Genomic DNA, 20,792 nt, shown 5'->3' with positions numbered 1-20,792 from the left:
TAAGAACAGTGAAGACGTATGAAGACAATTTGACTACCATTATTCAAAAATCAACTTCCTTTTACAGTGGCAAGAAGATTAGCAATGATATATGCTACTCTCCCTACCCAGCTAAGAGCAGCACTTCTGCCATCACTTCTTGACATAGCAATGTAATAATGATTTCCTGTATATAAAGTAGCAGTAAGGCATTTTACACTCTTAGAAAACTTTAATATCATATTTCTCCCAATATCAATTTAGAAGAAAGTTGGCAGTTACAATAAAATGATATATTGCATAATAGTTTACTTCAAACACCAAGGTTACAGTTATATAACTGACATCCCGCTGTCTAACACGTCTAAATCCTGCTTCTTCCATCCATGACCAAGTCAGCCCTTTATCCAGCTTAGTGTAGGGATATGTCATAGTCTTAAAAGTAGCGAGAGCTTAAGTTTGCATTCTCTACACGCAGAAGCCCCATCTAAGGCTACATTCACACATCAATGTGACACGTCCCAGTGATGTCCATTTTTTAATCCGGACAACACACTGGCTTACAGAGTTTCATTGAACCATAGACATAATTTTTTAAAAATGGGACCATGAGACTGAGAGCATGTCCTATTCTCATTTGTTTCATGAATCAGACTCAGCCACTGAATTCCAGGTAAACAGATAAAACTAGGAAAACATATTCTGTACTTCAGAGCTCCATCAATTTTTAACTAAAAGTCAACAGATAAACAGTTCAGTGGAAAAAAAACCCCAAAAACAAAAAAGAATAGAAAAAAAACAAATGCATCTGAGATGATACCTGAGAATAAAATCAGTCAATTCTCTCAAGGTAAAACTCACGTGGATGTGTAAATGTAGCCTTAAAGGAGTTGTCCACTAGTAGGACAACAACTTCTAATTCCACTTTTGTCCTGTGGAAATAAAAAGCTTATACTTACCTCCGCTGCCATTGTCTCTCAGTGGTCTTTGCACTCACATTCCTGGGGCTCAAATAAGGTTGTTACGTCACACGAACCCCTTGCCCACTCAGCACCAGTTTCACTCTCTGCGTCTTCAGACATGAGTAATCAACAGGAAGTGAGTGGCCAGCCGAAGCCCTCACATCCTCTTGATTACTTATATGTCCGAAGGCGGAGACAATGAAGCTGGTGTTGCGGGGCTTGTGTGACGTAACAACCTCATGTGAGCCACGGGAACATGAGAGCCAACACCAATGGAAAGGAGCTGGCATGGGAGGTGAGTAAAAGCTTTTTTTATTTTTAGCAGTGGCAAACATGTGGAATGAGAACTTTTCTTGTTGTTTGATAAATCTGAGAAGTGTCAAGAAAGTGACAAGAGTCTATGTTTTGCAAAGGACACATAGTTAATATCAGATGTATTGACCAGCATAGATGCAAATACTGGACATTTTGGATCCAATGATTGACTATTGATTTAATTTCGTATTAGGTAAAAATGAGAAACTTATTTACAGATTTGCATCTTTTAATAACTACAGTCATATAAAAAAGTTTGGGCACCCCTATTAATGTTAACCGTTTTTCTTTATAACAATTTTGGTTATTGCAACAGCTATTTCAGTTTCATATATCTAATAACTGATGGACGGAGTAATATTTCTGGATTAAAATGAGGTTTATTGTACTAACAGAAAATTTGCAATCCACATTTAAACAAAATTTGACCGGTGCAAAAGTATGGGCACCCTTATCAATTTTTTGATTTGAACACTCCTAACTACTTTTTACTGTCATACTAAAGCACTAAATTGGTTTTGTAACCTCATTGAGTTTTGAACTTCATAGGCAGGTGTATCTAATCATGAGAAAAGGTATTTAAGGTGGCCACTTGAAAGTTGTTCTCCTATTTGAATCTCCTATGAAGAGTGGCATCATGGGCTCCTCAATACAACTCTCAAATTATCTGAAAACAAAGATTATTCAACATATTTATTCAGGGGAAGGATACAAAAAGTTGTCTCAGAGATTTAAACTGTCAGTTTCACTGTGAGGAACATAGTAAGGAAATGGAAGAACACAGGTACAGTTCTTGTTAAGCCCAGAGGTGGCAGGCCAAGAAAAATATCAGAAAGGCAGAGAAGAAGAATGGTGAGAACAGTCAAGGACAATCCACAGACCACCTCCAAAGACTTGCAGCATGATCTTGCTTCAGATGGTGTCAATGTGCATCGGTCAACAATACAGCACACGTTGCACAAGGAGAAGCTGTATGGGAGAGTTATGCAAAAGAAGCCGCTTCTGCAAGCACGCCACAAACAGAGTCGCCTGAGGTATGCAAAAGCACATTTGGACAAGCGAGTTACATTTTGGAAGAAGGTCATGTGGACTGATGAAACAAAGATTGAGTTGTTTGGTCATACAAAAAGGCGTTATGCATGGAGGCAAAAAACATGGCATTCCAAGAAAAGCACTTAGTACCCACAGTAAAATTTGGTGGAGGTTCCATCATGCTTTGGGGCTGTGTGGCCAAAGCCAGCACCGGGAATCTTGTTAAAGTTGAGGGTCGCATGGATTCAACTCAGTATCAGCAGATTCTTGACAATAATGTGCAAGAATCAGTGACGAAGTTGAAGTTACGCAGGGGATGGATATTTCAGGAAGACAATGATCCAAAACATGACTCCAAATCTACTCAGGCATTCATGAAGAGGAACAATTACAATGTTCTGGAATGGCCATCCCAGTCCCCAGACCTGAATATCATTGAAAATCTGTGGGATGATTTGAAGCGTGCTGTCCATGCTCGGCGACCATCAAACTTAACTGAACTGGAATTGTTTTGTAAACAGGAATGGTCAAGTATGCATTCATCCAGGATCCAGGAACTCATTAAAAGCTACAGGAAGCGACTAGAGGCTGTTATTTTTACAAAAGGAGGATCTACAAAATATTAATGTCACTTTTATGTTGAGGTGCCCATACTTTTGCACCGGTCAAATTTTGTTTAAATGCGGATTGCACATTTTCTGTTAGTACAATAAACCTCATTTCAATCCATAAATATTACTCAGTCCATCAGTTATTAGATATATGAAACTGAAATAGCTGTTGCAAAAACCCAAATTGTTATAAAGAAAAAAGGTTAACATTAATAGGGGTGCCCAAACTTTTTCATATGATTGTATAGCACAATAAAAAAAAAATTGAGTCTTAGTATATGTGGACTAGTATGTTTAAAGTTGGCAAGTCACCAAGTCAAAAGTGACCTATATTTGCGTTTTCTTTTCCCACTGTTTGACTGATCATTAAAGGGAACCTGTCAGGTGCAATATGCACCAAGAACCACGAGCAGTTCTAGGTGCATATTGCTAATCCCTGCCTAACTGTCCCTGTATACACTAGCATAGATAAAGGGATCTTTAGAAAAAGTATTTAAAAAAGTATCGCTGCGTATTCATTAGCATGATAACACACCCACAGGGCCATACTAACATGCTAATGGAGGCGACTGGCCGGGGAACTAACGCCCAGGGGAATAGTGCCCTCGCTCATTAGCATACGGCAAAAGATCTTTAGAAATACTTTTTCTAAAGATCTCTTTATCTATGTTAGTGTATACAGGGACGGTTAGGCAGGGATTAGCAATATGCACCCAGAACTGCTTGTGGTTCTGGGTGCATATTGGACCTGACAGGTTCCCTTTAATTTTTTTTTAGTTTTTAATTCACCATATGGATATGACATTGTTTAATTAGTGCTAATTTGTATGGTCTTTACCTTGGGGTAGGAGCTGCACACAAGATTCTCTAGAGATATGTCTTTAGGCTGCTCAGCATTATTACCCTGTGAGAATCACCCCCATGGTAAAGACCATAACAATAAACACTAAATAAAAAGTCTCATATCTCTGGAACCGTATAGTGGATTTTAAAATAGATGGATTAATAAGAGGAACAGCAGGAATAAAGCAACAAAAATTGGCCACTATTGATCTGGTGAAAGGTCTTCTTTAAAGGGAACCTGTCAGATGCAATATGCACCCAGAACCACAAGCAGTTAGTAATTAGTAGTGCTGAGCGGATCCGGACTGTAAAAGTCCGGATCCGAGCGGTTTCAGCGCTATATCTGTGCCGCACCCGGGCGCGGGATTCCGGGTGCACGATCCGGATTCAGCAATTAATAAAAATGAACAAAATCAGAAATAAATTAGCGTTTCATACTTACCAAGACTCTGTGTCATGGCGGCACACTGCTTCCGGGTCGCGCTTTCACTTCCTGTACTGTCCATCGCATACACACAGCTTTCCATGTTTTCCCCGCCCACCGGCCGTCCTCTCATCTGTGATTGGTTCCTGGCTGACGCGCCCCCCAGCCTGTGACAGCTCTGCAGTACAGTCATCGCTTATTGCGGCTCAGTAATAGGCTGCACTCAGAGCGGGCAGTCGTGCTCTATGGCTGCTCGCTCTGACATGTAGCAGAGCTGGATGTGTCTTCGCTGGATCTTATGTGGATTACGCCGGAGCTGGAGGGTGTGTTGGGGTAATAAAGTGGTGAAGGAGGAGGCTGCGTTTGTACTTTATTCCAAATAAAGATTTCTCTGTGTCTTGTTTATTTACTGTTATTTGCAGGTTTGTGATGCAGGTATCTCACAGACACCAATGCGATCACAAACCTAGGGTTTAGTAGCAGCCGTGCGCTGTTATTAACTCCTGCTATTACCTTGATTGCTACCACACCAGGGCAATCAAGATGAGCCGATATCGCACCGGAATTGTCACATCCAATATGGGCACCGGATTCCGGAGCGGATCGGACTTATTTTTAAGTCTGTCAGTGATCCGCCGGCCCTGGTTTTTTGGGCGTTCGATCAGCTCTAGTAATTAGTAATCACTGCCACACTGTCTCTGTATACACTAGCATAAATAAAGGGATCTTTAGAAAAAGTATTTCTAAAGATCATTTTTTATATGCTAATGAGGCCAGGGACTAGTCGCAAGGGCGTGAGTTCCCATGGCTAGTCAACCCCCTTAGCATGTTAGCATGCCCCTGTGGCTGTACTAACATGCTAATGAATGCGTAGCAACGTCACACAAACCTCAGTCTTGATAGCGGCCAGTGGAGGATGGATGCACACTGCACATGATCAGAGTCCCTGGGACTTCCGGTCATGCGCACTATACCTCACTGAAGCTGGGAAGCTTACACCCAGCATCAATTGAGTGCACATGATCGGAAGTCCAGGGGACTCCAGATCATGTGCAGTGCGCATCAATCCTCCGCCAGCCACCATAAAGAGTGAGGTATGTGAGGCAAAGCTGCACATTCATTAGCATGTTAGGACACCCACAGGGGTGTGCTAACATGCTATGTGGGCCGTCTAGCCAAGGGAACTCATGCCCTTGTGACTAGTCTCTGGCTTCATTAGCATATAATAAACGATCTTTAGAAATAGTTTTTCTAAAGATCTGTTTATTTTTGCTAGTATATACAACGACAGTTAGGCAGGGATTACTAATACGCACCAAGAACTGCTCGGGTTCTGGGTGCATATTGCACCTGACAGGTTCCCTTTAACACCTTCGCCCCAAAGCCTGTTTTCATCTTCCTGACCAGGCCAATTTCCTCACTGACCAGTGTCACCTCATGAGGTAATAACCCTGGAACGCTTGAATGGATTCCAGTAATTTTAAGACTGTTTTTTGTAACATATTGTACTTCATGTTAGTGGCAAATTTTTAAGCCTCAGAGTAATGGGAGAAAATTAACAATTCAATTTGTTGTGCAATTTCTACTGAGTGCGCAAATACTCCATATGTGGTTGAAAACTGCTTTTGAGGCACAGTACAAAGCTCAGAAAGAAAGAAGTGCCCTATTGGACTTCAGATCTTCCTGGAATGGTTTGCGGGTGCCATGTCACATTGGCAGAGCCCTGAGGTACCAGAACAGCAGAACCCCCCCTATACGTGACCCCATCTTGCCAACTACATCTCTCAATGAATTCATATAGGGGTATAGTGATCACATTGAAACCACAGGTGTGTCAAAGAAGTTTATACAATTGGGCGGTGAAAAAATAATATTTTTTTTTACCACAACAAAACTTGTTTTAGCACCAAAATTTGACACACAATTTCTGCTGAATGTGGCAATACCTACATGTGGCTGTACAGTACTGTTTAGCCACATTGCAAGATTCAGAAGGAAGCAGTGCTATCTGAGCCTTGAAATTTTCATACAATACTTTGCAGACTCCATATGCAAAGCCCCTAAGTGCAAGAAGAGCAGAATTCCCCTTCAAGTGATACCACTTTGGAAATTACACCCCTCTAGGAAATTTAGGAAAATTCTAGGAAATTCTACAGGTGTAGCAACGATTTTGACTCAATGGCTGGTTTCCAGAAACATGCAGGAATGGATGTTGCTGAGTGCAAATTACAAATCTGCTATTGTAGTGGCCAGCAATTTATAGTCTCCAGTACGTTGCAGATTTTCCTGGATTTCTTTTTTTCGGGGTGGGGTAACGTTATAGTGCTTGTCCTAAGCTTCTATGCTACCAGTAACGTGGAAGCCCCCCTAAATCTCTGTTTACAAATGACAGAACAGAGTGGGGACTTTTTTTTGTGGATTGAGTTGAAGCTTTTATTGGGCACATGTTACATAAAATTTGGGATCACATTTATCCTGTGCTCTATAGTAAGACCTTACAATTGGGTTTCCATCTAAGTCTCTGAATGACAGGATTCAGATGCTACCCCTGAGGGATCAATTCACTATAATGAGGCAGTTAATCTGGACATCTGGCGGTGTCCTTTTCAGAAGTGCACAGAACTGTGGCCCACTATGCTTGTATGCACCATGGAAAAGACGGACACCACCGAATCATAGCACAGTGTCTCCATCTTCCTTATTATAGGGAATCTTAAATCAGGTGTTCTGTCCTGTATTTCAGAGATTTACATAAAAACCCAATGTAAGCGCTCAGTGTAGAGCGCAGGATAAAGGTGAGCTGAGCCTTACTGTGATCCTTGGGAGCGAAAAGGAATAAATCAACAGCAGGTCAAGAATTGCTTTTATTTATTTTTAATGCCTTTCACTGTGTGATATATTATCGAGTAGTCGACTATATTCTCCAACTTTGCTTAATTAAAGTGATATATTTATTTATTTTTATGTTTGGCTACTATCACACACAAAAAATATTTGTTTTTGTTAACAATAAAACTTTTTGCAACTTCATATTTTGAGAGCTATTATTTTTCTGTATTACAGAGTCATGTGAAGGCTTGCTTTTTGTGGGATGAGTTGACGTAATTATTGTTACCATTTTCGGGCACATAATACTTTTGATCACTTTCTCTTCTGTTTTTTTGGGAGGCAGAATGAAACAATTCAGGAATTGTTTTTTATTTTCTTCTGGTCAGTACAACTACTGCAATACCACATTTATTTTTATTTTGGGTTTTTTTTTATGTATTGTCGCTTTTCCACAATAGCATTTATTTTATAGAAAAAAATAATTATTTTTGCATTGCTATATTCTGAGAGCTATAACTTTTAAATTTTTCTACCAGTGGAGCTGAGTGGGGGCTTATTTTTTGCGGGACAAGATGATGTTTTCAGTGATACCATTTTTATTTACATGCAACTTTTTAATGATGTTTTATTCCACTTTTTTGGTGGTATTATGAAAAAGGGGTTCCATGAAGGGATTAATTACTGTGACAGTTTTACAGATCTCATCGTATCGGGCACGGGGATACCTAAACTGTGTATTTTTTTTGTTTATTTTTTTATTATTAAAAAATATATATGTATTTATTGCTATATTATTTTTATGTTCTTTATTTTGTGATTTAAAAAAAAAAAAAGATTTTTACTATTTTTAAAGACTACTTTTTACTTTTTTTTTAACCTAGTCCCATGATGGGACATCAACTTTCCTTGCCTTGATCACTGATCTAATGTTCTGCAATAATTTGACATTGAGTGGCATCAGATCAGTGACTGGTACACAGGCAGGAAGTGTCTCAGGCCCTGCTCGATGCAAGACCTCAAAGGCCACCTTACCTGGGAGACACCATGGCCATTAATCGGCCCAGGGTCACCAAGAAGACTATCAGCACAATGTGACTGCAATCACGTTGTGCCGATTGGAGCAGAGAGCGAGCCCAGTCCATCTACAAGAAAATTGATACACAGGAACGTTTCTTTTTAAACACATCCAATTGTAGAAATTATTTTATCCCAAGATCTTTTTAATTAAAATGAACTTTGTTGGTGGGATAAAAAAATAATATAAAAAGTAACACAAAGTACATTTTTATAATCAGTAAAATAGAGCCACATAAGTGATTTTACGTGCCAGTGCCATACATTCTTTCATACTTGCCTTTCATTTGCATGTTTTCATGGTGTTCTCTATATTATAGCTCCTTATAGAAGCATATCGATAGCAACAAAAGTGAGATCTCACAGACTTCCAGTTATACCCACCTCCTGTATGTACTCTGATAATACTGAACGTTCTCTGGGTACTTACAAATATATTGTCTTTATTTCTGGCACAAATTTAAAAGAACACAACTAAGATTGAGCAGAAAGCTCTTGGCCTTACCAGTGTAATTTGCAAAGTTCAGTCAGCAAGTTGGAAGAGCAGAAAGTCAACGGTACAACTCGGATAAGTTAAGCCTGCTTTACACCTTTCAATTTCGCATACGATATCGTATGCGATGTGACCCACCCCCATCGTATGTGCGGCACGTTCAATTTTATGACCGTGCCACACAATCGATTAAAAGCTGTCACACGTACTTACCCGTCCATACGACCTCGCTGTGGGCGGCGAACATCCACTTCCTGGAGTGGGAGGGACGTTCAGCGTCACAGCGATGTCCCGTGGCAGCCGGCCAATAGAAGTGGAGGGGCGGAGATGAGCGGGATGTAAACATCCCGCCCACCTCCTTCCTTCCGCATTGTCGGCGGGAGCCGCGGACGGAGGTAAGCTGTCGTTCAATGTTCCTGGGGTGTCACACATGCGATGTATCCTGCCTTGGGAACATTACACAACCGCACGTTCAATTTTTGAGGAATGAACGACGTGCATGCGATGAACAGATTTTCGTTCAATTGCAATTGCACGGAGGTTTTACACTCTACAATCATACTTACGATGCTGCATGTGCGTCACTTACGACGTGACCCCGCCGACACATCGTAAGATTTATTGTAGCGTATAAAGCGCCCTTAAGACGCTAACAGAATATTTCTATAGGCATACATTTCTGATCATACAATTGCCATAGTTGATTATGCTGAACATTAAAATGTTACCACTAGCTAAAGTTAGAGTGATTTGACTTTTAAGGACACGGTACTCTGTGGTGGGAGCCCCGAGACCCACTTCCCAGCTTCTGCAGCTCTTCCTTTGATTAGCTGGTTGACACAATGTCACGCCACAATGATAATGTTGTGTCAGGCCAGCTAATCAAAAGAAGAGCAATGGATACCATCTGGTAGGAAGTGGTTCTTGTGGCTCCCATCTGATGGATATAGATTACTGTCCAGACCGCTGGATTGCTTCCTACGTACCGAACTACACCAACTCTACCACTAACCTTTTAATTGGAATTACAAAAACTGAAATAGCCACAGTTTATGAAAGGCTATACCTAAAAGAGGTCCTTTATACTACAAAATACTTAATTAAATTAAAATAATTAAAGTAATAATATAGAATTTCCCTTAATGGTTGAATTAATTTCCCATAAACAACAAAAAACCACAAGAAAAGGCATTACCGAGAAAGACACAAGTTGAGATTCTGTATTTCAATGCCCTGTACAGATTGTTATCCTCTGAGAATAAGCAATGTAGAATACTATTAAATGACAACAAGCAGAGATTATATTGTGTGGAACAGTACACATGGGGTAGAGTTTAAATACGCTAACCCAAGACACATATCTCTTAAATTATGTTCACCCTTAATCAGCATTTTGTCACTTCTGTGAACTGTATGTATGGCTTCTCTAAGGGGTACTTCACACACAGCGAGATCGCTACTGAGATCGCTGCTGAGTCACGTTTTTTGTGACCTCATTAGCGATCTCGCTGTGTGTGACACTGAGCAGCGATCTGGCCCCTGCTGTGAGATCGCTGCTCGTTACACACAGCCCTGGTTCGTTTTTTTATTGTTGCTCTCCCGCTGATAAGCACACATCGCTGTGTGTGACAGCGAGAGAGCAACAATCCTGAATGTGAAGGGAGCAGGAGCCGGCGTCTGACAGCCTGTGGTAAGCTGTAACCAAGGTAAACATCGGGTAACCAAGGTGGTTACCCGATATTAACCTTTGTTACCAGCCTCCGCAGCTCTCACGCTGCCAGTGCCGGCTCCTGCTCCCTGCACACGCTAAGTTAAGCAGTGTGAGCTGGTAACTAAAGTAAACATCGGGTAACCATACCCGATGTTTACCTTAGTTGCCAGTGTCCGCAGCTTCCAGACGCCGGCTCCGTGCAAGCGCAGTGTCGCTTGCACATCGCTGCTGGCTGGGGGCTGGTCACTGGTCGCTGGTGAGATCTGCCTGTTTGACAGCTCACCAGCGACCATGTAGCAATGCAGCAGCGATCCTGACCAGGTCAGATCGCTGGTCGGATCGCTGCTGCATCGCTAAAGTGTGAAGGTACCCTTAGTCCAGATCTGCATTCACAGTTAATGGATCTTACTTGATCTTACTTAATCTTTGTTGACATAGACATCCCTAAGAGATTAGTTGAGATTCTATAATGCAGTGACACAGCCAGTTTATCCTACATCACATTGCTATTCATGCCTCTTACACATCCCAGAATGCAAATGGCAAGGGCTAGTTTGCCTGTGTACAGACCCTCAGCCAGCAAGAAGGCAAGTGGGTCTGAGAAACCTTAAAACTGCAGGCAGAATTGTGAATACTGCTCTGGGCTAGAAGATACTCAGTAACTGACAGATGCAAACTTACTATCGGTATTGTCTAAGAGTACGGTTGCATTAATATGATTGGAACATAGGAATGTGGTTGGAAAGACTTCCCTGTTTCGCCCTGAGAGTATCCAATATTGTTCTTGGGTGAGCTATATTTTGAGGTCACTTAGTAACTGGAAAGGCATATATGCTTGTATCTGTGTTTTGCCATGGTTTTCTTTAATTTTTAGATTGGGCTACATCAAAAGTAAAATCAATAGGATGAATCACTATACGATCTCATGATTGCTCTATTTGCTCATGTTCATAAACCAAACTGTCAAATCCTCATCCAACAAAATGGTATGTCACAATGTAAAAACACACCATTTGTAGATTATTTTTCTACAATAGCATTCCAAATTCAATATTTCTGATCAGGCTGAAAATGTAACCAATAATTAACATTCTCATTGGCTGCATATTGGCCGTAAATATACTGTATGAACCTGCAGGAGCTATTTATGTTAGCCCATTCTAAATCCAAATACATAAATATGGAGAAGGTTCCACCTTTGCAGCCAAAACATTGTTCTGTGAATTCTCTCAATAAGATTTTGGAGTGTGCCTTTGGAAATTATTGACCATTCATCCAGAAGAGCATTTGTGAGGTCATATGATAGAGCCTGGCACGCAAGTTCTGTTCTAAGTCATCCACTAGTATTCGGTGGGATGAGATCAGGGCTCTGTGCGGCCAGTCATGTTCTTCCAGTTCTTCCAAACTATACTCATCTAACTATGCTATTCTGGATCTTGATGTGTGCACTGGGAGACAATCATATTGGAACAGAAAAGGACCTTCCCCAAAGTGTTGCCACAAAGCTTGAAGCATAAAATTGTTCAGTATAACTTGTTACGCTAATTAGGATTTTCCTTTGCTGGAACTAAGGCGCATAGGAAACTCCAGAAAAACAAACCCTTAGTGTTACATCTCCTCCACCAAACTATACAGTTGGCATAATGCACAATGTAATCATGCAGGTAACATTCTCCTGGCATTTGCTAAACCCAGACTCATCCATCAGACTGCTAGTCAGGATAGCATGATTCATCACTCCAAAGAACACTTTTCTACTGCTTGAAGGCAATGGCAGCATGCGTTACAGCACTCCATCCAATGCTTGGTGATGAAAGCAGATCGGCCATACCATCAAGCTCCTGGTGCACAGTTTTTGTGTTAATGGTAATAAGAGAGGAGGTTTCGAATCCGCAGTGTTTGACTTATGCACTATGCGCCTCACGACTCAATGACCCCATTGTTTTTTATGTAGTCTGCTTCTATGTAGCTAAGTTGTTCTGGTTCCTAAATGCTAGCCGTTTTCTGTAATACCACTCACAGTTGATCATGAAATATTTAGACTGCCATGTTATGACAGTGATATTGTATTACAGTACCACACTCAAATTCAGTGATCTCTTTATAATAACCCATTATTTCACAAATGTTAAGCCCACTTTACACGTTGCAATTAGTTGTACAATCGCATTTGCGATGTGACACGCCCAGGTTGCATATGGGATCTTATGAGATTTCACGTTGGTCGTTCATTTGCTGTCACACGTGCGTTAGTAGTCTATGTTAAATTGATCAATGTTATGTGCGATCCTTTAGATCATGTGTTCTGTGACGTATGCATTGGGCACCTTTTTTTTTTTATTTATTGACTTGACAAGCGTGTGTAATGTGTAGGGATGTGTTTTTACTATGTCATCTGCCATTCAGCTCTGCTACATGGCCGCTGACAGCAGACTCAGACAGCCATGTAGCAGAGCTGAATGGCAGATGACAGCAGACACAGACAGAGCCGCACTGTCAGAATGAACTCGGGTGAACTTCACCCGACTTCATTGTCATGCTGCGGCTCTGTCTGTGTCGCGTCCTGATTAGCGGTCACCAGTGAAGGACTCACCGGTGACCGCTAATCTCCTAAATTACTGAAGTTAGCAGCCCTCTCTCATACTCACCAATCCCCGATCCCCGGCACTGCACGGCGTTCACACTGCTCCGGCGGCTTTTACTGTTTTGAAAAAGCCGGCCGCCCATTAAACAATTTCGTATTCCCTGCTTTCCCCGCCCACCGGCGCCTATGATTGGTTACAGTGAGACACGCCCCCACTCTGAGTGACAGGTGTCACACTGCACCCAATCACAGCAGCCGGTGGGCGGGTCTATACTGTGTAGTGAAATAAATAATTAAATAATTAAAAAAAACGGCGTGCGGTTCCCCCCAATTTTAAAACCAGCCAGATAAAGCCATACGGCTGAAGGCTGGTATTCTCAGGATGGGGAGCTCCACGTTATGGGGAGCCCCCCAGCCTAACAATATCAGCCAACAGCCGCCCAGAATTGCCGCATACATTAGATGCGACAGTTCTGGGACTGTACCCGGCTCTTCCCGATTTGCCCTGGTGCGTTGGCAAATCGGGGTAATAAGGAGTTATTGGCAGCCCATAGCTGCCAATAAGTCCTAGATTAATCATGTCAGGCGTCTATGAGACACCCTCCATGATTAATCTGTAAATTACAGTAAATAAACACACACACACGAAAAAATCCTTTATTAGAAATAAAAACACAAACATATACCCTGGTTCACCACTTTAATCAGCCCCAAAAAGCCCTCCTTGTCCGGCGTCATCCAGGATGCTCCAGCGTCGCTTCCAGCGCTGCTGCATGGAGGTGACCGGAGCTGCAGCAGACACAGCCGCTCCGGTCACCTCCACGCAGGTAATGAAGACAGCCGCGCGATCAGCTGCTGTCACTGAGGTTACCCGCTGTCACTGGATCCAGCGGTGGCCGCGGGTAACCTCAGTGAAAGCTCAGCTGATCGCGCTACTCACCTCAGTTGCTGCGTGGAGGTGATAGGAGCGGCGGTGAGTAGCGCGATCAGCTGCTGTCACTGAGGTTACCCGCGGCCACCGCTGGATCCAGTGACAGCGGGTAACCTCAGTGACAGCAGCTGATCGCACGGCTGTCTTCATTACCTGCGTGGAAGTGACCGGAGCGGCTGTGTCTGCTGCAGCTCCGGTCACCTCCATGCAGCAGCGCTGGAAGCGACGCTGGAGCATCCTGGAGTACGCCGGACAAGGAGGGCTTTTTGGGGCTGATTAAAGTGGTGAACCAGGGTATATGTTTTTGTTTTTTATTTCTAATAAAGGATTTTTTCGGGTGTGTGTGTTTATTTACTGTAATTTACAGATTAATCATGGAGGGTGTCTCATAGACGCCTGACATGATTAATCTAGGACTTATTGGCAGCTATGGGCTGCCAATAACTCCTTATTACCCCGATTTGCCAACGCACCAGGGCAAATCGGGAAGAGCCGGGTACATTTTTAATTATTTAATTATTTATTTCACTACACAGTATAGACCCGCCCACCGGCTGCTGTGATTGGGTGCAGTGTGACACCTGTCACTCAGAGTGGGGGCGTGTCTCACTGTAACCAATCATAGGCGCCGGTGGGCGGGTAAAGCAGGGAATACGAGATTCTTTAATGGGCGGCCGGCTTTTTCAAAACAGTAAAAGCCGCCGGAGCAGTGTGAACGCCGTGCAGCGCCGGGGATCAGGGATCGGTGAGTATATGAGAGAGGGGAATAGACTGACATGGACAGAGAGTGAGGGACAGAGATAGTGACCGACTGACAGAGATTAGTGACTGACAGACATTGTGAGGCGCTTCAGAACGCAGCTTTTCAGCTGCGCTCTGAAGCGGACCTTTTTTAAGCTGCGGTGCAGAGCGCACACCTGCGCACATAGCATCAGACACCAAAATCGTATGAGGGATGTCACACGTTACAATTGACTAGGTTCGTGCAACAAAACGCTCAATTCTAGAGAATGATACGATGTGTTTGCGATCAACGGTTTTGCGTTCAATCCTGATCGCAAGTAGATGTCACACGCAGATACCTCACAAACGATGCCGGATGTGCGTCACTTACAACTTGACCCCAACGACAGATTGTGAGATATATTGAAGCGTGTGTAGCGGGCTTTAGTAAAGGCAGGCTGCATGGTTAGCGGCTGGATGTTGTACACCTCTGGCAATGGGACTGAATGAAATATACATATACAGCATGTACTAGGTACATTTTAGGAGCAAACAGTTATGTTGGAGAATGGATGGTTACTTTCAGTTTTATATATTATGTTGGGTCGACATATATGGCTGCGTGTCCTAGCTGCTACATGATATTATACAACTAAATTTATATATGTGTGTGTTTGTGTGTGTGTAATTACTGTGCACCATCTATTAAGATGGAAATAAAGCCAATATGGAAACCAGTATGATACTAAAACGCATTCTATGGGTCATATGATGGCATTACAAGCTCTTGGCAAACTAGGTGCCAAACGAAATGGATCACTGCAATAATCTTCCCGAGATCTAGCTTGTGCTGATTCATGCTCTCTCTACAGTAGGATATTAGCTGATGACTATATGACTAGATGAGTCTTGTATCTAAAATGGTCAGAGACAAACACCTTCAAGGATTCCTCTGAAGAATTTTTACTTACCCCTAAGTTTAAAATAATTCATATGATTCTCAAGAGCTTGTTCAAATGTTTCTTCTGGGCACACCTTCACTCCACTGGGAAATAATATGGCTCTCTTTTTCCTTTTGAGGAAACTCCTATAGCGGCTGTGTGATTCCGCCAGAGATGGACTGGATTCTGGTACTGATCCACTGCCTTCTTCCATGCCATATTGTCCATATTGTACATTTGGAAGTCCTTTATGTTGAATATCGTCAAGTCCTGTTCTGGATTCTATAACTAAATATGGTAAAAAGTGCAATGAGAAAAGGGGCAATGACGAATTATAAATCACAATATTATAGAATACAATATGGATTTTAAAGTGAAAGAAAATATATTTGCACCATATGAAGTTACTAATGGAAGAAATATACAATTTCAACTCCATCACAAGACCACCATAGATCATAAGATACCTAAAGAGTTTAGAGTTAGCAAGAGCCCAATCTTGTCAATGGACCACGTTAGCTGAACCCTATTTACTTGAAGAAGGTTGCAATACCTGACCCAGCCTATAAACAAGAGTGGCACAGAGTTTTATCCTAAATAGCCCTTTAGTCATAATAATAAAGTGCATTTAATATCATAGTAGAATTTGAGTTATAAGATAAGTATTTTTATGGTTAAAAATCAAAGTCACTGCAGAAGGTGGGTGACAAAAGTATACAAAATAGTGTTCTAAGATCTCTATTATCAGATAGAATTTGGCTGAATCATTATTATCTATTATCTTAGTGTCTAACATATACAGTTATGAATAGTTATGACAACAAACACATCTAGACTCCAATTAAGTATTTTACTTGGTAATATCAAAGGATTCTTTGTTTGAGAATTTTAGAATTCAAAGCTTTGCCCATTTGTTAGAATCTGTATGACAAAGGGGCAAAAGTTCAGCATTTTCAACATTACTGCTCTGCATTCACATGGCGTGCCAAGTTTTAATTGATGGCAAAAAATGTGCCATATATTGTGCTTGATTGGAATGGTTAATAATAGAGATTGCCTATTCAGCAAATAAGGACGTTAGAACATCAACCATAATCACGGACAGAATCAGACATAGAAATAGACATTTCTTCCTGTAAACTCCAAGTCTGTGCAATGGGATCGTAAAGAAGATCATAAGATGCATGACTGCAAATTGAAAGCACACAGTCAACACATAAATGCAAAATGTATGTGTGTATCTGTTCATCTATGTATATAAAAAATAAGCATAGCGTTACACACATTTTATATATGTGTGTAACGCTATGCTTATTTTTATATATAGACACACAAATCTGCATCAATATTGACATATAGCGTTAAAGGCATACATGTACAGCCATATATATACACACACACACATATATATATATATATATATATATATATGCACATACACACACACACACATATACCGTATATATATTCATCTATACATTCAACGTGCATATGTACATGCATAGACAGATGGCTGTGCATGCACAGAACTCAACCAATGCAACCAATATAAAGACTTATAGAAATGTTGGTATAAATAAAATTGTTTTTATTGTTTCATCACTGGGTGTTCTATATTACTTAATAGTAAAGCCCATGTAGTGGCCTTAAAATGTAATCTGCCAGGTTCCCGTGGAAAAATTAGCTAATCATCTAGTAAAAGAGTTGTTTAGGCTCATTACATTTTTAGGCAGCTTAAATTCAAAGCTAAATTATAGTCTATTATGTGAGAAGTATGGATATTATTCTAATTTTGTTATACAGTATAATACACAAAGACTAATAAATGGATGTATTTATGCGAGTTGCTTTCTAGGCAAATAGTATCTAGTATAACAAAATATTTCTGTACTTATCTAAGAGAGTGCAATGCACAGTCATAGAAAGAAGCAATGTTTTTGTCCATTGATGCATACTAAACATCTTCAGGCACAATTGATAATACAGTAGGGCATCATGTACACATCCAGAGATCTAAAACGGTCATTGATGGTCTTTCCTTAATACATGGTGACCTCCAATCCAGTGAAAAACTATATTACACTCATTGGTACAGTACACTAAGATAAGTAAGTGAAGTCTGTTACCTGTAGGAGGTTGTAGTTGTCCTTCAAGTACCGTCATACAGAAAAAGCCCAAGATGCTTACCCAAGAACAATGATTCATTCTTCTTTCCTTACCTAGGGACACAAAGCGCAGGCATATTCACCATAAACATGTAGAGAGTAATTAGGCGAGGGTCCACAGTCTTGACAATGTGAAATTTATAATTACTTACTCAAACTTCCAACTTAGTTTGGACTCCCTGTTGAATGCGAATGACAGCTCCTCCGGTTAACAGATGGTAGACAATTTTTTAAGGTTTAATCTGCATGGCTAAGCTCTTTAGCAGAGCTTGTCAAGTTGTTAGGAGACAGACAGCCCATTGATAGGCTGAGCATTTCACACCTAACTGAACACATCACTTATTGGATCCGAAGTGCTGCGGATTGTCAGCAGGCCTGTGCCACTCTGCTGTCTGGACACAACCCAGCACAATTTTAGTTATAAGAACTTATTGTTCTAGATTTTTCATGAACACGATCAGTGCAAGAATTTCCACATTTAATGATTACAAATTCCGAGTGAAAATCACAAATAAAAAAATAATGGGGCAGATTTTCTAATAGAGTCTTACAATTAGCTCAGAATTAGACTGAATACATAAAATGTATCCTAATGGCTCCTGCTGGATGATAAATTTGGTATTTTTAAATTAAAGGGTTTTTCCAATTTAGGAACACTCTTGGCCGCAGATTGTTTTAAAAATAATCTATGCATGACTCACTCTCCCGTGGAACAGCATTGAATCACTTCAACTGCTACCGGTGTCTATTATAATCTGCGATGCTGATGTCACATCGACTGTGCTGCAGCCTACCATTTTGCTCAGTGGCTTTGACTGAGTTGATGGCATGAGCCTCTGAGCATACTGTACTTATTAACTGGAGAGCTATTGACATGTTGTCAGAGCTTCCGACACGAACAGCCACTAGCAGCAGAGACTCAGTGGTGGGCCTCGGGAGTGAAGAACAGATTTTTTTTTTTATTTTAAACAAACTGTACCCAGGGAACAGAGTTTCCAAAATCAAAAAACCCCTTTAAAGGGAACCTGCCACTAGATTTGTCCTCTATAGGCTGCAACCACCACCAGTAACCCCTTATATACAGTATACTAGAATGCTGTATATAAGTGCCCAGAACGCTCTGCATAAGATAAAAAAAATGTTTTATTATACTCACCTGGGGGCAGTCTGCGTCCTACTCTCTTCCTTGCTGAGGGCAGGTCAAAGTATTGTATTACATGTGTATGGGGGGTCTTTAACCTTTCCCCGTGCCTGTGCATTACAGTACTTTACTCATCCCGCAGCAGATAAGTGTGCATGCGCAGGAGTGCAATGGATGACTATGTGTGGATGACATAGGATGTGTCATCCACACACAGAGGAGTTAAGAAGTACAGCGATGGAAGGAAGAGAGAAGGCACCGGACTGAGACCAGCAACACCCATCAGACCGGGCCGCCCCTCAGTTGAGTGTAAAAAAATTATTTTTACATTATACAGAGCGGCCTGGGCATTTATATACAACATACACTATTCTAGAATGCTGTATATAATGGCTTACTGGTGGTGGCTGTGACGCCCTGGGCAAGCCAGGGGTCACAGGTCATCACACCACCACACCCGACACCCCAGTTAGGCACATCTAAGCTAACCCAAAAATCCTTGTTGCCTTCCTCCAGGAGCTGGTGTCCACACCAGGGGGTGGGCCAGGCGGTTGGCTCCGCCCACCGAGGAGTTCACAGCCCTGGAGGCGGGAAGAATCAGGCAGTTTAGCCCAGGCAAGGCTTGAGAGAGGAGTAAACAGTGGAGTTCAAGTTTAGGAAAGTGAAGTAAAGTAGAAGTGAAGTTGTAGTACAGCTAAAGAGAGAAGCTGATGTGACAGGAGTAAAGCCTGAAGTTGGTCCGGCTGTTTGCCCGGACAGTGACAGCAAGGTCAGCAGACGGCGGTGACTGTCTGGAGGGGTGACTGCTCGGAGGTTGCTGGAAGGATCGCGGACGGGTGGTGGCCCGGCGGTCTGGAGCAGTATACGAAGAACAGTCAGCACCAGGGCAGGGGCCTCTCGGACCCCGGCAAGGCTAGGAGTCGCCATAATTTGCCAAATCCGTCAGTGAAGGGGACGTCTGTCTCCAAACAACCAAGTCCCGATTGAAGGCAACAGTCCAACCGTGTTAGAGAGACACCACCACCGCCAGGGCACCAGTTTCTCAGGACCAGCGCCTGCGGGCAAAGTAGGGCTCCTCCGGCCCATATCCAAGCCGGGGAGCGGGTTACCGGTGGGAACCCATCGCAACCATAATCAACATAGGTGCAGGACAGAGGGACCGTCACCGTCACCTACTGGGGAAAGCAAGTGCAGCCGTCCGTGGGAACCGTCTTTCCAGCCGTGTGTTTTACCGAGAACTGTGTCATCGTCTCAGGCTGAGTGAGTACCACAGTGCCGCCAGGCACAGCACTGCCCCCGCGTCCCTGCGCCCACCAAGCCCTGCATCTCCCACCTCATCACTGGGCCCCGGGATCACCAACCCCTACCCACGGAGGGGCAACACAACAACTAGCTGCTCCCTACCATCATTCCCGGGATCCTCATACAGAGCAGCGGTGGTGCCAACAAATCACCACAACCGCCCGCGACATGGCCGCAACTTATGGGGACAAATCTGGTGACAGGTTCCCTTTAAATTTACATCATATTTTCTTGATCGGCTTTTTCGCAGCAAAATTTTGGAACAGTATAGCCTATCTTAAGTCATTGCCGTTTGTCTGATAAGGAGTCAGAAAAGTGTTCAAAAGTTATTTTAGAAATAAATGTGATTCTAGACATATATTCTCCAGAATTCTGGCACTTTTGATTAGTAGATCTGTTCCATTTAATAATGAGTTGCACATTTGTTTGAAGATACCAGCAGCTATAGCCTCTAGAAGTGCAGAATTTCTATTAATTGCAATTATGTCATAAAATGTTATTCCAATGTTTCTGCTATTTTCAAGTAATAAATCAAATTAGTCATGGTAAAAATATTATATACGTAATTTAAAGACTAATTAAAATACCATAGTTCATGTTTATTATTAGAATTACAAGCTTCTTTTGTAGTTGAATAAATGGCACTAAGCTTTTTTCAGGCTTCGTGTTCAGAAGTTTGATTTATAACCTGGTTGCGTTCACTGGGTGCACAAATCCCTCAATGGTTGTGTC

The 20,792-nt window shown here is 41.9% G+C and overlaps 1 protein-coding gene across 1 annotated transcript in view; it reads right to left on the bottom strand.

The window, feature by feature from the left end:
* The window catches only part of IMPG2 (interphotoreceptor matrix proteoglycan 2), a 97,246-nt gene extending 79,589 nt beyond the window's left edge, over positions 1-17,657 (bottom strand). The window contains exons 1-2 of the mRNA XM_075334291.1: positions 17,579-17,657; positions 15,483-15,740 (exon numbers count right to left, since the gene is read on the bottom strand). Coding sequence (XP_075190406.1) covers positions 15,483-15,740; positions 17,579-17,657 — 337 coding nt within the window. The remainder of the gene's footprint in view (positions 1-15,482; positions 15,741-17,578) is intronic.
* Between the last annotated feature and the right edge of the window lie 3,135 nt (positions 17,658-20,792).

This window comes from Anomaloglossus baeobatrachus, chromosome 2, assembly GCF_048569485.1.
Source record: "Anomaloglossus baeobatrachus isolate aAnoBae1 chromosome 2, aAnoBae1.hap1, whole genome shotgun sequence".
Lineage (NCBI taxonomy): Eukaryota > Metazoa > Chordata > Amphibia > Anura > Aromobatidae > Anomaloglossus > Anomaloglossus baeobatrachus.
Note: the sequence above shows the minus strand (reverse complement) of the source record. Positions and strands in the feature narration are given on the sequence as shown.